Raw genomic sequence first — 12,595 nt, 5'->3', positions numbered from 1 at the left:
TTCTCCTTCATAGTTATGCTGCAGAGGAACAGGTTCAGGTACAGGTTCCTTCAGATTGATTCCCCCTGTCAGGTTGCCCTGGGTGAGAGGACCTGTTCCATCACCTGCTCCTTCCTTTGATGCCACTTTTACTTGTGCTGTTGCTTCAGTCAATTGTCTCACCAGTCCAATGGCTTCATCTTCATGTTCCTGTCTCTCACAAAGAGTGTTAGATTCATCAAACACAACATGTACACTCTCTTCAACACATAGAGTTCTTTTATTAAACACTTTGTATGCTTTGCTATGTGAAGAATATCCCAAGAATACTCCCTCATCACTTCTGGGATCAAACTTACCTAGGGAGTCTTTGCCATTATTGTGCACATAGCACTTACAACCAAAAGCCCTAAGATGGGATATGTTTGGTTTTCTCCCTTTAAGTAACTCATAGGGAGTTCTCTCTACATGAGGTCTAGTCATGCATCTATTTATTATATAACAAGCAGTGTTTATAGCCTCTGCCCAGAAGCTATGAGGTAGTTTACTAGAAAGTAGCATGGTCCTTGCCATATCCTCAAGGGTCCTGTTCTTACTTTCAACTACCCCATTTTGCTGAGGAGTCCTAGGGGCAGAAAAATTATGATCTATTCCATTTTCATCACAAAATTTAGCAAATTGTGCATTTTCAAATTCAGTTCCATGATCGGATCTAATGGATGCAAGTTGATTTCCTAATTGTTTCTGGGTTTTTCTAATAAAAGTAGTGAACATTTCAAATGCTTCATCTTTAGAAGTTAGAAACAATACCCAGGTAAATCTAGAATAATCATCAACAAGCACCATTATATATCTTTTACCACCTCTGCTCATGGTTCTCATTGGACCACAAAGATCCATATGAACCAGTTCCAACGTCTTGGACGTACTTACCATTTTCTTAGTTTTGAAGGATGACCTTACCTGCTTCCCCCTTGCACATGCCTCACAAACTTTGTCTTCCTTGAACTTGATATTAGACTGGCATGGCCAAGTCTTTTGTGCCAAAGGAGGGGATCATTAATTAACACACTCAAGCAAGTTAGTTCATTTTCAGAAAGAGTTGACAGATCTACAATGTCAATATTGTTAACTCTCCTTCCCTGCAAAACAATCTTGTCAGTTGTAAGGCTAATCACAAAACATTTTGTGGAAGTGAAAGCCACAAGGTTACCTCTGTCACACAGTTGTGACACACTTATCAGACTATATTTAAGCCATCTATCAAATAGACATTCTCAATGGAATGAGAGTCTGTCTTTCCTACCTTTCCAACACCAATGATCTCACCCTTCTTTCCATTTCCAAAGGAGACATTACCTCCTTTTAGGTTCTCAAGTGAAAGGAATTGGTTCTTGTTACCAGTCATATGTTTTGAGCAGCCACTATCCATGTACCATATTTGACTACTTCCCTTCACTTGGTCCTGCAAAACGAAATCATGGGTTAGTCTTAGGAACCCAAACTAGTTTGCTATGGGCAAAGGGATGAATTAAATTTTTCTTTGCCCAACCAGGCAGTTTGTGCTTTTCTTGAACAAAGGCTTTGTTCTTTTGACTGGCCTTTTCTCTTGCATTACATTCATTTTTGTGATGACCAGTATTACCACAGTGTGTGCAGATCTTATTTTCAGGAAGTGTGAGATACTTGTTTTTGGGATCCCATTTTGGAGCTTGTGTCCCAAATCCAAGTCCTCTCTTGTTGCTACTATGATGTTCTTGCAGCCAGGAGAGTGCATCGGAAGCCTTGTTCCATTTGCATGTTCTGTCTAGTTCATGCTTTACCTTTCCTAAATCTTCTTTTAGGACTTTAATCAATTCATCTTTCTTGTACAGTTCATCTTTCATTTTTCCTAGATTTTCTTCTAGGGTGAGAAATGATTGATCAGCCCTTTTCTTTTCTGTCCCTAATTTCAGTTTAATATTTTCCGATCTAAGTTCTAGAATCTTATTTTCAAGTTGATGAACCTGGTTCTTCAACTCAGTATTTGTGTTATCACTCTCATCAGCCCTAGACTCTAACCTTTTACATTTTTCTTCTAGGATAACACATTCCTTAGACAGAACATCCTTCTCACTATTTATTATTTCAGACTCATCTATGAAATCCATCAGCAGATCAGCCAGTTTTTCCTTAGACATGAACTTAATTTTTTCTTTAAGGTGTAGAATACTTACCTCCTGTTCATCTTCTGATTCTCCGATGGCCATTTGAGCTTGATCCTCCTCAGCTTCATCTTCAGAGTCCTCATCTGATGTTTCCCCCCAAGCAGCAACCATAGCCTTAGTTGAACCTTTGTTTCTTTTTGGTTGAACCTGTTCCTTCTTCCTGTTTCTTCTTTCAGCTCTTTCTTTCTTCCATTCAATCTCCCATTGAGGGCAGTTTCTGATGTGGTGATCAGTCTTCCCACACTTGTAACACCCCTCATTGGTTTGTTTCTCAGGAGCTCTCGGTTTGCTGAATGTTGTTCCTTTTGAAGCACCCTTTCCTCTCATAAGATATTTCTTGAAATCTCTGGTTATCATAGCCATTTCATCATCTTCAAGATCTGATCCTTCTGAAATTCTGAGAGCCAGACTTCTTTCTTTCTTTGGAGCATCCATCTTCATTGTTTGCCTTCTCAATTCATAGGTAGTGAGATTTCCAATCAATTCATCCATCTTCATTGTTTGCCTTCTCAACTCTAGTTAGAATCTTCTCCACCTTGTCTTCTTCCAGGATAATCCTTCCAAGAGACTCAAGTTCATTTGTCAGTGTAGTGAACCTGATATACATTTCTTGGATAGTTTCTCCATCCTTCATAGTAAAATTCTCATATTGAGAATACAACAATGTTCCTCTTGACCTCTTCACCTGAGGTGTTTCTTCATGAGCCACTTGTAAAGTGTCCCAAATCTCCTTGGCAGTAGTACAACCTTGAATCCTGCTGTACTCATCAGGACCAAGTCCACACACTATCCATTTCTTGGCTTTTGCATTTTTCTCTCATTTCCTTAGATCTTCAGTACAATCTACTCTTGTCTTTGGAACATCCACTCCTTCAGCATTCTTCTTGGTTGTGGCTAAAGGACCATCAATGATGATATCCCAAAGCTCATAGTCTTCGCCCATTATATGGTCCCTCATTCTGTTTTTCCACCAGGAGTAGTAGAGACCATTGAAGAGAGGAGGCCTGGCAATGGATTGCCCTTCCCAGTACCCAGGTGGTGCACTCATGTTGATATTTTCCTAAGGTGTTAACCTCTTCAAGGATAACCTGCTCTGATACCAATTGATGTTATAAACGTCAATACCACACAAGAGGGGGGGGGTGATTTATGTGGTACCTAATTTTCGCGTTAGAAGAACCTGGTTCTTCTAAGTGTTCTAACTACAACAGTTTGCGGAATAATAAATGCTGAAAGTAAAGTGCACAGAGATTTTTACGTGGAAAACACCTGGCTCATAAGGTGAAAAAACCACGACCTACTACTCAGTAGGATTTTCCCAAACTCCATTAAAATCACTGAGCCAAAAACTGCATTTACAAAACTCTTTGTAAACCTAAGGATTAACTCTAATCCCAGTGTAGCACACAGCCTCAACTGTTGCGACACTTTCAAGTTAACTCTAACTTGAATACTCAATATACCTATTACAATTGCTTCTATGAAAGCTGAAAGGTACAATATGAAAACCTACTACAATTGAACTAGACTTAGAATAAACACAATGATGAAACTGGTTCTTCTATTTTAGTTCATGTAGCTTCAGACGTGCACACTTGTATCTCGCATATGTTGCTTGCAAATCAGACTTGATCCTTTTGCTCTCAAATATGCTTAACTTCTGCTTATGTGCAATCGCCTGTAAAAGAAAACAATCGTTATATTTATTGAGTTAGTTATCAGAGTTTGATAAGAACTCGAATTGTGGATCCTTTGACAATTCGAGTCCAAGAACAACTCTAACTCCTAATCCATATCCTTGATCCGGATATAATTCTCTTTTCATAAGGAGACTTCAACTCCTTATCCTGTATGCAATCTTTTCGATTAATTCAGAAGATATTGTTGCTGATCCTCCTTGAGACTTATCTTCTTCCCGCGTATGTCACATGTGCAAGCATATCAACACTGTGTCTCACATGATGGACCTGGTTCATGACTGAGTTCATTTTGTCAATCTTCAAAACTTCATCTGAACTTGGGCCAACATAAAGTACTCCCTACTCTAGAAGAATTGCTGACAAGACTACTGAGCAAACTCTGAAGTATATTCCATCATGTGTCTTCTGGTTTTGGAAAGCTTTATAAAGGTAAAGAATTAACCCATACTTCAGATTTCTCGTAGGATGTTCCGGTTTTTGATTTGGATTTCATGGGCTTCTATTGGAGCTCTAAGTCCGCCTAGGCTTTGCAAGGTTTATTGTGTGGTGACCTAGTGTAAGAATGGGTATGACTGTAAATATCAAAGGCTTTACCAAAAATTGACGGTTGATCTTGGTATTAATTTAAATGGAATTTCTTTAAGATTGGTTAGTTCCTTGACTGTTAGACATAGATTTGCAGTGAGAAAACCTGTTAGTCCTGTATCAATTAGTCTGGGAGAGTGATTTCCCTTTTTGAGACCTCTTTTAATCTCATCAGGATTTTTTCTACTTGAAATATTTGTATAAAATTCAACTAGAATTCTGTCTAACATTTTGATATAGCTTAAGTTACAGGATGAGTCAAGAATGGAACATACTTTTTGTTCTTTTAGATAATGATTTTTGTATTTCCTAAGCACTCTTGAAGTGTATCAAAACAGTGTTGTGTACTCGATCAGGAGAGAGGGAGAGATTGTGGTTTTTTTTTTTGGGGGTGGGGGTGGGATTTGCTTAGGAGTATAATTTGTGTTTGAGAATGATGAAAATTTACATACATCTGCATCTCATTTTGTACAAAAGGGGGAGTTGGAAGGAATTAATGCATTTCTAAATGGGGATCATTTGAGCAACTGCAAAGCCTGGTGGTTGGTGAAATCTCTGGCTGAATAGAGATTGTTTTCCTTTGTTAAAAGCTGGAAACTTTCTTTACCTTTTTGTATTTATTTTCCTCTCGGTTTTTAACTATATATTTGCAATACTTTGGGAGCTGGGGAATCATCATCCCCATCATGCACGACTGCTCTTTGTTATGTCTTCATGCAGGGCGATGAACACAAACGAAGTGGATCTGCTGTACTTTCTGAGAGCTCTTTGAGGAAAAACATGGCTGGGTGCAGTTTTATTCTTTGAATATGTCTATTTTCTCGCATCGTCTCTATTTTAGTTTGGCAAGCGCTTGATGTTTAATGTGAGAGTCCATTTCCGGTACGGATAGCAAATCATATGCTGAGGAAACTGCATGCAGTTCGGTTCGAGAGGCCTGATTGACATGAGATGGATTATGAGATTCTTGATTCACCTGGGAAATTGTATCTGAAAGTCAAAAACCAGTCCTAACACACACACATCCATGTTATGAAGTGAAAAATTAAGCGTTGTGCTTACAACGGTCTTAAAATGAAATCCATATTGCGTTTTTGACGTCTCTGTGGAGAAGCATTTAAGTCCTGTCTGGAGAAGCACACGAAATGCAGACTTATATTCGATAGATATTGTTATAGATATGATTCTGAGAATTCTGGTTTTACTATTCACTTTGCTGTTTGTCAACATGTAGAAGCCATGAATTTGATATCGCGAGCATGATGTCGGAATTACTTGAGCTTGCCCCTCTATGAGTTATTTGGTTTCCACCTTTTCCTTTTTCTTTTTATAACTGAATAATCTCTCAAGGCCAACGGCGTACGGTTCAAAACGTAAAAATAGCACGGTATAGCCAGTTTTCGGACTGGTCAATCAAAAATAGCCAGCATTTACCAAGTCAATGAAAAATAGCCACTATTTTGCTGCAATAGAGACCGGTCCAGCATAATATACTGGAGTTTGGTGCACTTGTGTATGAACTCCAGCATATTATGCTGGACCGGTATACTTTGCTGGCTCCAGTATAATATACTGGAGACTGGAGCACCGGTGCTCCGAACTCCAGTATATTATACTGGACCAATATACTTGCTGGAATTCCAGTATATTATGTTGGAGTTCTAGTGTACTTATGCTGGAACTCCATCATATTATGCTGGAGTTCCAGCATAGTTATTCTGGAACTCCAGTATAATATGCTAGAGTTCAAGTATACTTATGCTGGAACTCCAGCATAATATACTGGAGTATTTTCCGGGTTTTGAATAGTGTTATCGCTCAGATTTATCTTTATATAAAAAGTGGCTAAATTTCGATTACTTTTGAAATTAGGCTATTTTTGAACGACCAATTGTAAATCTGGCTATTTTTAAAATTTACCCTTCAAAACTTGGTGGAGAGTTTGAACCGACGACATGTGCTTAAACTCATACATCACGCATTGCGCTATTATACTAGACCAATGTCTTGGGGCTGTCTTCTTTTCTTTTTTAATTTAAGTAATCTTGGATGGGTTCGAGGCTTTGTCGCTTTGAGTCCCAATGCCAATTAGAGTGACATATTGTCCAATCGATACAGTGGTTTCTGTAGCTGGCTCTTCACAAATCAATAGAAATTTAAGGAAAATTGAAAGATAATTTCATCCAGTTTTGTGTTAGAGAAATGACTGTTTTTTTTTTTCGAAGATGAAGAACATGCTATACAGGAGTGGAACTTTCTACCAATGTCCTAGGAGAAGGCTAAAGCTGATTTCGTGGTCAATGTGTCATATAATTTGGAGAATACATATGTTCTACGTATTGGATGTTGAGATAGGGGCCAAGGGAGTCTGCTGATAATTATTATTTGGTTAGTTGGCGGCATACTTAAATAATACTGTTGCTCAAAGAGTAATGAGGTATCCCTATTTTATATTATACTCTCTTACTAGTAGCTGTTAACCTGTTTCACTAACTAAATAAATTATGGCAGTTCCCATACAGATAAAATAAACAAATCTCTATCTTTGTCTGAATGTCAGCACCTAGTATTATTAGCATTTGAATACAAGTATTTGATGGGAATGTGAAGACCACCTTCAGGTAAAAAGGGGAAAGTTCGTTATTGGTGGCCATAACATGACAAATTCTTACCCAACTAGCCCTCATTACTCTCAATCTGCCAGTTTTAAACGCATTTATCTTAATTCTTAACCTTGTAATCTGGAACATATAGGAGGGATTATAATAAATAATTGTTCTATTTATTTATACTTTGGATGTATTAGAGTATGTGTTGAAAAGTGATTAGTTAGGATAAGTTACAAGGTATTAATATATCTATGTTGACCAAGCTGTGTAATATAATTAGCCCATTAGGCCAACAAGTCTCTTCCTTTAAATCATTCATCACAATTATCAGAGGAAAAATCTCAGGAGCAACAGCATGGAGAAAAGTGATCAAAAGCAGACTCTGTTAAATGTCGCTAAGCTTAAGCTTCCGTCGGTAGGTTCTTAATTATGACTTTTCCTTTCATTTTCTTGGTGTTTTAGCAAGGGAAAGTCATGTTTTCAGAATAATATATGATGAAGACTTCTCTTTTTGGTCAATTCATGATGTTTAGTTTCTTATGAGGATTGGTGATATTAGTTTCAGGTGGTGGTGGTGAATGCAAATTTGGGATGCACACATTGCAGGCATAGAATATCTCAAGTCATCTCAAAGATATCAGGTGAGGAAGAGTACGCTTCCCATAATAATTTTTTTTTCTGGCACAGTGTTAGGTATGATGGGGAAGAGTAACTGTGGCGTAACCGGTAAAGTTGCTGTCATATGGCCGGGGGTCACGGGCTCGAGCCATGGAAATAGCCTCTTGCAGATATGCAGGGTAAGGTTGCGTACAATAGACCCTTGTGGTCCGGCCCTTCTCCGGATCCCGCGCATAGCGGGAGCTTAGTGCACCGAGCTGTAGTGTTAGGTATGACGGAAATCACTTCCCATTGAAAAAATACTCTCCATCTAAAGTGTTCTCTACGAGGAAGTAATTTTCTGGTGTCTGGATAGGAAGACATTTTCCATTAAAGAAATTACAAATACGAATGTGCATAAAGTTTTGAATTTCAACTTCTGTGACTAAACTTGACAGGGTTGAGGGAGTATACAATAGATGTTGGGAGAAAGCAAGTGATTGTTAGAGGAGATATTAGAAATCATCACCAGGAAAAACATGGTGGAGTAAAGAGCCATATGATCAACGAGAACCATAGCCGGATTTTCGCCTTCTTTTTTAGTTTACTGAGCTTTCGTTGGATGACTACAAAGAAGATGGCTGATTAATCGAATGAACAAAGAGTTTGACTTATCTTAACAAGAACTCGAATACATATTCTTTTAAGTGTTTATTTGTTGGGAATCTTGTGTTTCCATTTGAATACTATGATTTTCTCCTTTTGTTTTCATGTATAAAAAACCAGTTTCTTTATATTCTGCCCCCCTTATCTTTAAACACATTAACATGCTTAATGTAGTTAAGCAATCTCCTAAAGCAAGTGTGTTTCCTTGCTAATTGAGTAGCAAAAGAAAAAAAGAACAAAAGAGACTATACCAGATAAGAAAAACATGAATCAGTTCAACAGTTAACTAAATAAAACACTTTTGTTAACAACTATGGAGAAAGGCAGTGCTGTTCAAGTTCTAAAAGAAGATTTAATCTAGTAGTGGATCTCTATTGCTAGTTCATCTCCATGGAATAGATGCCATCAACATAAACTCATCTATGCAGGAAAAATTTGTCCTTTAATTCGTCAATTAAAATTAAAGAGTTAGCAAATATCAGAACTTCATATTGCTTGAACTTGTAACAATTTTCCAGCATTTGGCTCTCTAACTATTTATCAGATGTTCGCTCAAGAGAAGTACTAATCGACTAAGTTGCCCCGACAAGGATAATGAGGTGCCTCACCGATTCTAATATGGGTGTGGGTATAGGATCTGTAACGGATCTGGTTAAATAATTTTGGGTACTTTGATCTATACGAATGGAAAAATTCGAGACGAGATACAATTTAATTCCCAAAAGCAGAACCAAAACTAGGATAAATTTGAAGAAAATAGCATACCTTATAAACTCAATCCTGTACTTATCTACAACTTCAGAATAAAAAAAAAAATCCACACTTCACAAGCTATACGTAATATTCCACAAAATTTCTCATAATTTAGAGATCCTTATTGTTTTGAATCAGTTTTAGCCGGATCCCTGCACCCATATCTTTACTATGATCTGTATACCGAAACTTAGAATCTACATCTCGAAGGATCCGACCTCTCCGCATCCGTGTCGGACACTTGCACCTGTCCGAGCAACTTAGCTAATTGATGAACAACAACAACAAACCTAGTGTGTTCCTATAAATGCTGTGTGGGGAGGGTAGTGCGTATGCAGACCTTACCCCTACCTTATAAAGATAGAGAGACTATAAAGATAGAGAGACAAAATTTAAAATATGTTAGTACTATGATTCAAGGTATACACAGCAAGAAGTATCATTTTTCTCAAAATATTTGCAATCACTCTCCTAATATTTAGAAATTCTAACACCATCATCTAGCATTGACATTTGAGCAAATATTTCCCAAACCCTATAAATCTTTCATAAATCATGTCAAAGCATTACATCAAAAAAAAAAAAGAAAACAAAAAATAGAAACTCAAAGCTATCCCTCTTCTCCCATCTCACCTTTAACTACCATTCTAAGAATACCATCTTTGATTTGTGCTTCAACCTTCTCAGCTTTACAACAATCAGTCTTAAACTCAAGACTTCCTCCATATTTCCTCCCTGATTTCTCACTTTCCAGCTCGATTTCTCCTTTCCCAGTAAAGTAAACTGTGTTGTTCTCTAACCATACCTTAATTCGATCTTCACTAACACCTGGCATTGCCACTCTCACAAGTATTCCATCCTTCACATTATCCACTTCTAGCACGTTCGAAGGTCCAGCTGACTGAAATGGGTTCTCCATTTTGATATCTTGCGGAGCACCCTTTACCATAACTGCAAATAATATCGAGGAAGCCGAAAAACACAACTTTGATAGGAGTAAATAAATGGTTAAAAACAACTATTGCGGCTCAATCCCAAACTAACTAGGATTGACTACATGAATCATGTGAAGCTATTTTTTATTTTATTTTTTTTATAACCGAGAAATCCCTAAGGCCGGTGGCAATAGCTTTCCATCTACCCTTTTCCACTTAAATACATTCGAACTCTTGACTTGCACCTAACCATGCATCACGTCTTGCTCTTACCACTCGACCTAAGCCCTAGGCAAAAAAATTAGCAATATTACCTAAATCTAACACTAACTTGTATACTATTATCAATCTCTTACTAAACTAAAAAGAGTCTGGGCGTAATTTAATGTGTCAATAATTGACTAATTAAACCTAAAATGTTTACCTAGTATAATTGTGCAAATATCACATAATATAAAACAGTAAATAAGAAAAGGGGGGGCTAAACAGATGAATCAATTACTTGGCTCTGGAGAGTTGCTTTGCTCCTTGCTCGTGGAATCTGAATCCGAGGTGGTAGTAGAGGAAAAAAGGCGTGTGATTGAAGGTGGGGCGGTGGTAAAATGGGATTTGGGACTTAGGTATTTGAACAGTGTAGAGGCTCCGGCTGCTTTTCTCAGGCTTAGAGCCATCGGAGAAGTTAATAATTTCCGGTTGATGAAGTTCGATTTGTGCTTTTCTCAATCAAAATTAAGGGTTTTAGATGGGGGGTTTTTGGTAATTAAATGTACTTGGTTGGATTTGGTTTTGGGCTAGGCCGCTAAGTTCAGTCCTATTTAGCTTCGCTTACGACAATTAGGCATTAGGCCCATTTGTACCATAACTAAGTAAAAAATTGCAGAATGTGACACTTTTTTGGGATGGTCTAAACTTTTGACCACTACTTGCCTCATGGGTAGTAGTACTTCAATATATAAAATTAAAAGCATTGCCCATGAGATTAGTGAGGGGCAACATTTATTAAATTTGAAGTTTTACTCATGAGGCAAGCAAGTATTAAAACTCAAGATCATCCACGTTAAGAGCTATTTGTGTAATTTTGAGACATTTTACATAGAGGTACATAGTCAAACAAACAATTATACCCTTCTTCCCCTCCCCAAGAAATAAAAAAGGAGATCATAATTGTAAATAAAAAAAATATTTGTAGAAAGAAAGAATCACCAATTTGAGAATTGAGTGGTAGTTCATTGGTAGGACGGCTACTTTATAATTTTGAAGGCGCAAAAATTCCATCTTCGGTGATAATTTTTTAATTAATTTAAAGAAAGAGCCACCAATGTAAGAATTGATTGGTAGCTTATTGCTACGATTTATATTACATTTTAAAGATGCTACTTTATTACATTTTAATAAAGGTGGCAAAGTTCGATCTTCACCGAATAATCTTGAAAATAATTGAAAGAAAGAGACACCAATTTGCGTGGTACCTTATTGGTAGTTTGGAACATCTAATTTACAATTTACAGATGCAAAGGAATGAGTAGCTACACTTCTTAAGGGGAAAAGAAAAGTTGGAAGTCTGCGTATATATATATATAAAAGACCGTTTAATAAATGAAATTGCCGAAAGATGTTCCTTTTGAACTGTTTGAAAGTTAACTAATTGGGAAAAAAAGAAGACAAATAGAACGTAGTTTTTTTACGTGCTCAGAAATTACCCGTCAGTAATGAACCAATATATACACATATATACACGCATGAAAAGGTTCTAAGAAAGGGAAACATTGCTTAAAATGGCCCAGTGGCAACTATTTACTCCTCCTGTCTCAAGAATCAAGATGACAAGATGTAAGTCATTTAATGCTAGTCAGTTCCTCTTATCAACGTTTGGTACAAATTTTGGCGCTAAGGTTTATGCATATTCTACTCCTAGACCATACAATCATATCGCCAAACTCGAGAAAGTTCATACTCCCTCCGTTTCATATTATTTGAGATAGTTTAACTCGACACGGAGTTTAAGAAAAAAGAAGAAAACTTTTAAAACTTGTGGTCTTAAAAGCTTAAGGGGTAAAAGGTTCGTGGGGCCATGCCATTTGTGTGGCTATAAAAGCTTCTCATTAAGGGCAAAAAAGGTAAAATGAATAGTTTAAAGTTGAATTATTTCCAAATTTAAAAATGTATCATTTGTTTTGGAACAGACTAAAAAGAAAAGTATCTCAATTAATATGAAACGGAGGGAGTACCACTTTTATCTGTGCTGCTTTGCTTCTCCATATCAAATCAAGCGACAAAGGATCTAGAATAAGATGCATACAACAACAGGGGTAAAACAAAAAGGTCCAATAAATTGGGTTTCCAACAGCAATAACAACTAGAATCTAGGAAGAAGTTACCCACTGAAGCTGTAAGGTGAGTTATGAATCTTGATAACCGACAAATTGGAGGGTCCAATTTTCGGCCATTATAATGCCTCATAAGCAAGCTTTCCAAAGGCTCGAGACTACGGTCAAGATTTGTCCCGAGGGGCCATCGGTGTCCAGCCCCGAGACAGTGCAAGTCGACGATTATGGTAGAAAAGT

General features: G+C 37.3%; 2 protein-coding genes and 1 long non-coding RNA gene across 4 annotated transcripts; 2 read left to right on the top strand and 1 right to left on the bottom strand.

Moving 5' to 3' along the window:
- Positions 1-4,143: 4,143 nt before the first annotated feature.
- Positions 4,144-5,750, top strand: LOC109216821. Its single transcript, XR_002066556.1, has 2 exons — positions 4,144-4,315; positions 5,192-5,750. It is a non-coding gene; the product is annotated as an uncharacterized LOC109216821 (long non-coding RNA).
- A 741-nt stretch (positions 5,751-6,491) lies between these two features.
- LOC109216813 lies at positions 6,492-8,497 on the top strand. 2 transcript variants are annotated; one of them, XM_019381007.1, is made up of 3 exons: positions 6,492-7,495; positions 7,646-7,721; positions 8,136-8,497. In XM_019381007.1, exons 1-3 carry the CDS (start codon positions 7,436-7,438, stop codon positions 8,324-8,326), a joined length of 327 nt encoding a protein of 108 aa, XP_019236552.1. In that variant the 5' UTR covers positions 6,492-7,435; the 3' UTR covers positions 8,327-8,497. The 2 variants fall into 2 exon arrangements, with proteins under 2 accessions (XP_019236552.1, XP_019236551.1); XM_019381006.1 differs by having other exon boundaries at positions 6,501-7,495; positions 7,640-7,721.
- A 987-nt stretch (positions 8,498-9,484) lies between these two features.
- On the bottom strand, positions 9,485-10,778 carry LOC109216819 (14.7 kDa heat shock protein-like). The gene is made up of 2 exons (XM_019381016.1): positions 10,534-10,778; positions 9,485-10,047 (listed from the first exon to the last, which is right to left on the bottom strand). The coding sequence occupies exons 1-2, from the start codon at positions 10,700-10,702 to the stop codon at positions 9,707-9,709; spliced, it is 510 nt and encodes a 169-aa protein (XP_019236561.1). The 5' UTR covers positions 10,703-10,778; the 3' UTR covers positions 9,485-9,706.
- Between the last annotated feature and the right edge of the window lie 1,817 nt (positions 10,779-12,595).

This window comes from Nicotiana attenuata, unplaced genomic scaffold, assembly GCF_001879085.1.
Source record: "Nicotiana attenuata strain UT unplaced genomic scaffold, NIATTr2, whole genome shotgun sequence".
NCBI classification, from domain to species: domain Eukaryota; kingdom Viridiplantae; phylum Streptophyta; class Magnoliopsida; order Solanales; family Solanaceae; genus Nicotiana; species Nicotiana attenuata.
Note: the sequence above shows the minus strand (reverse complement) of the source record. Positions and strands in the feature narration are given on the sequence as shown.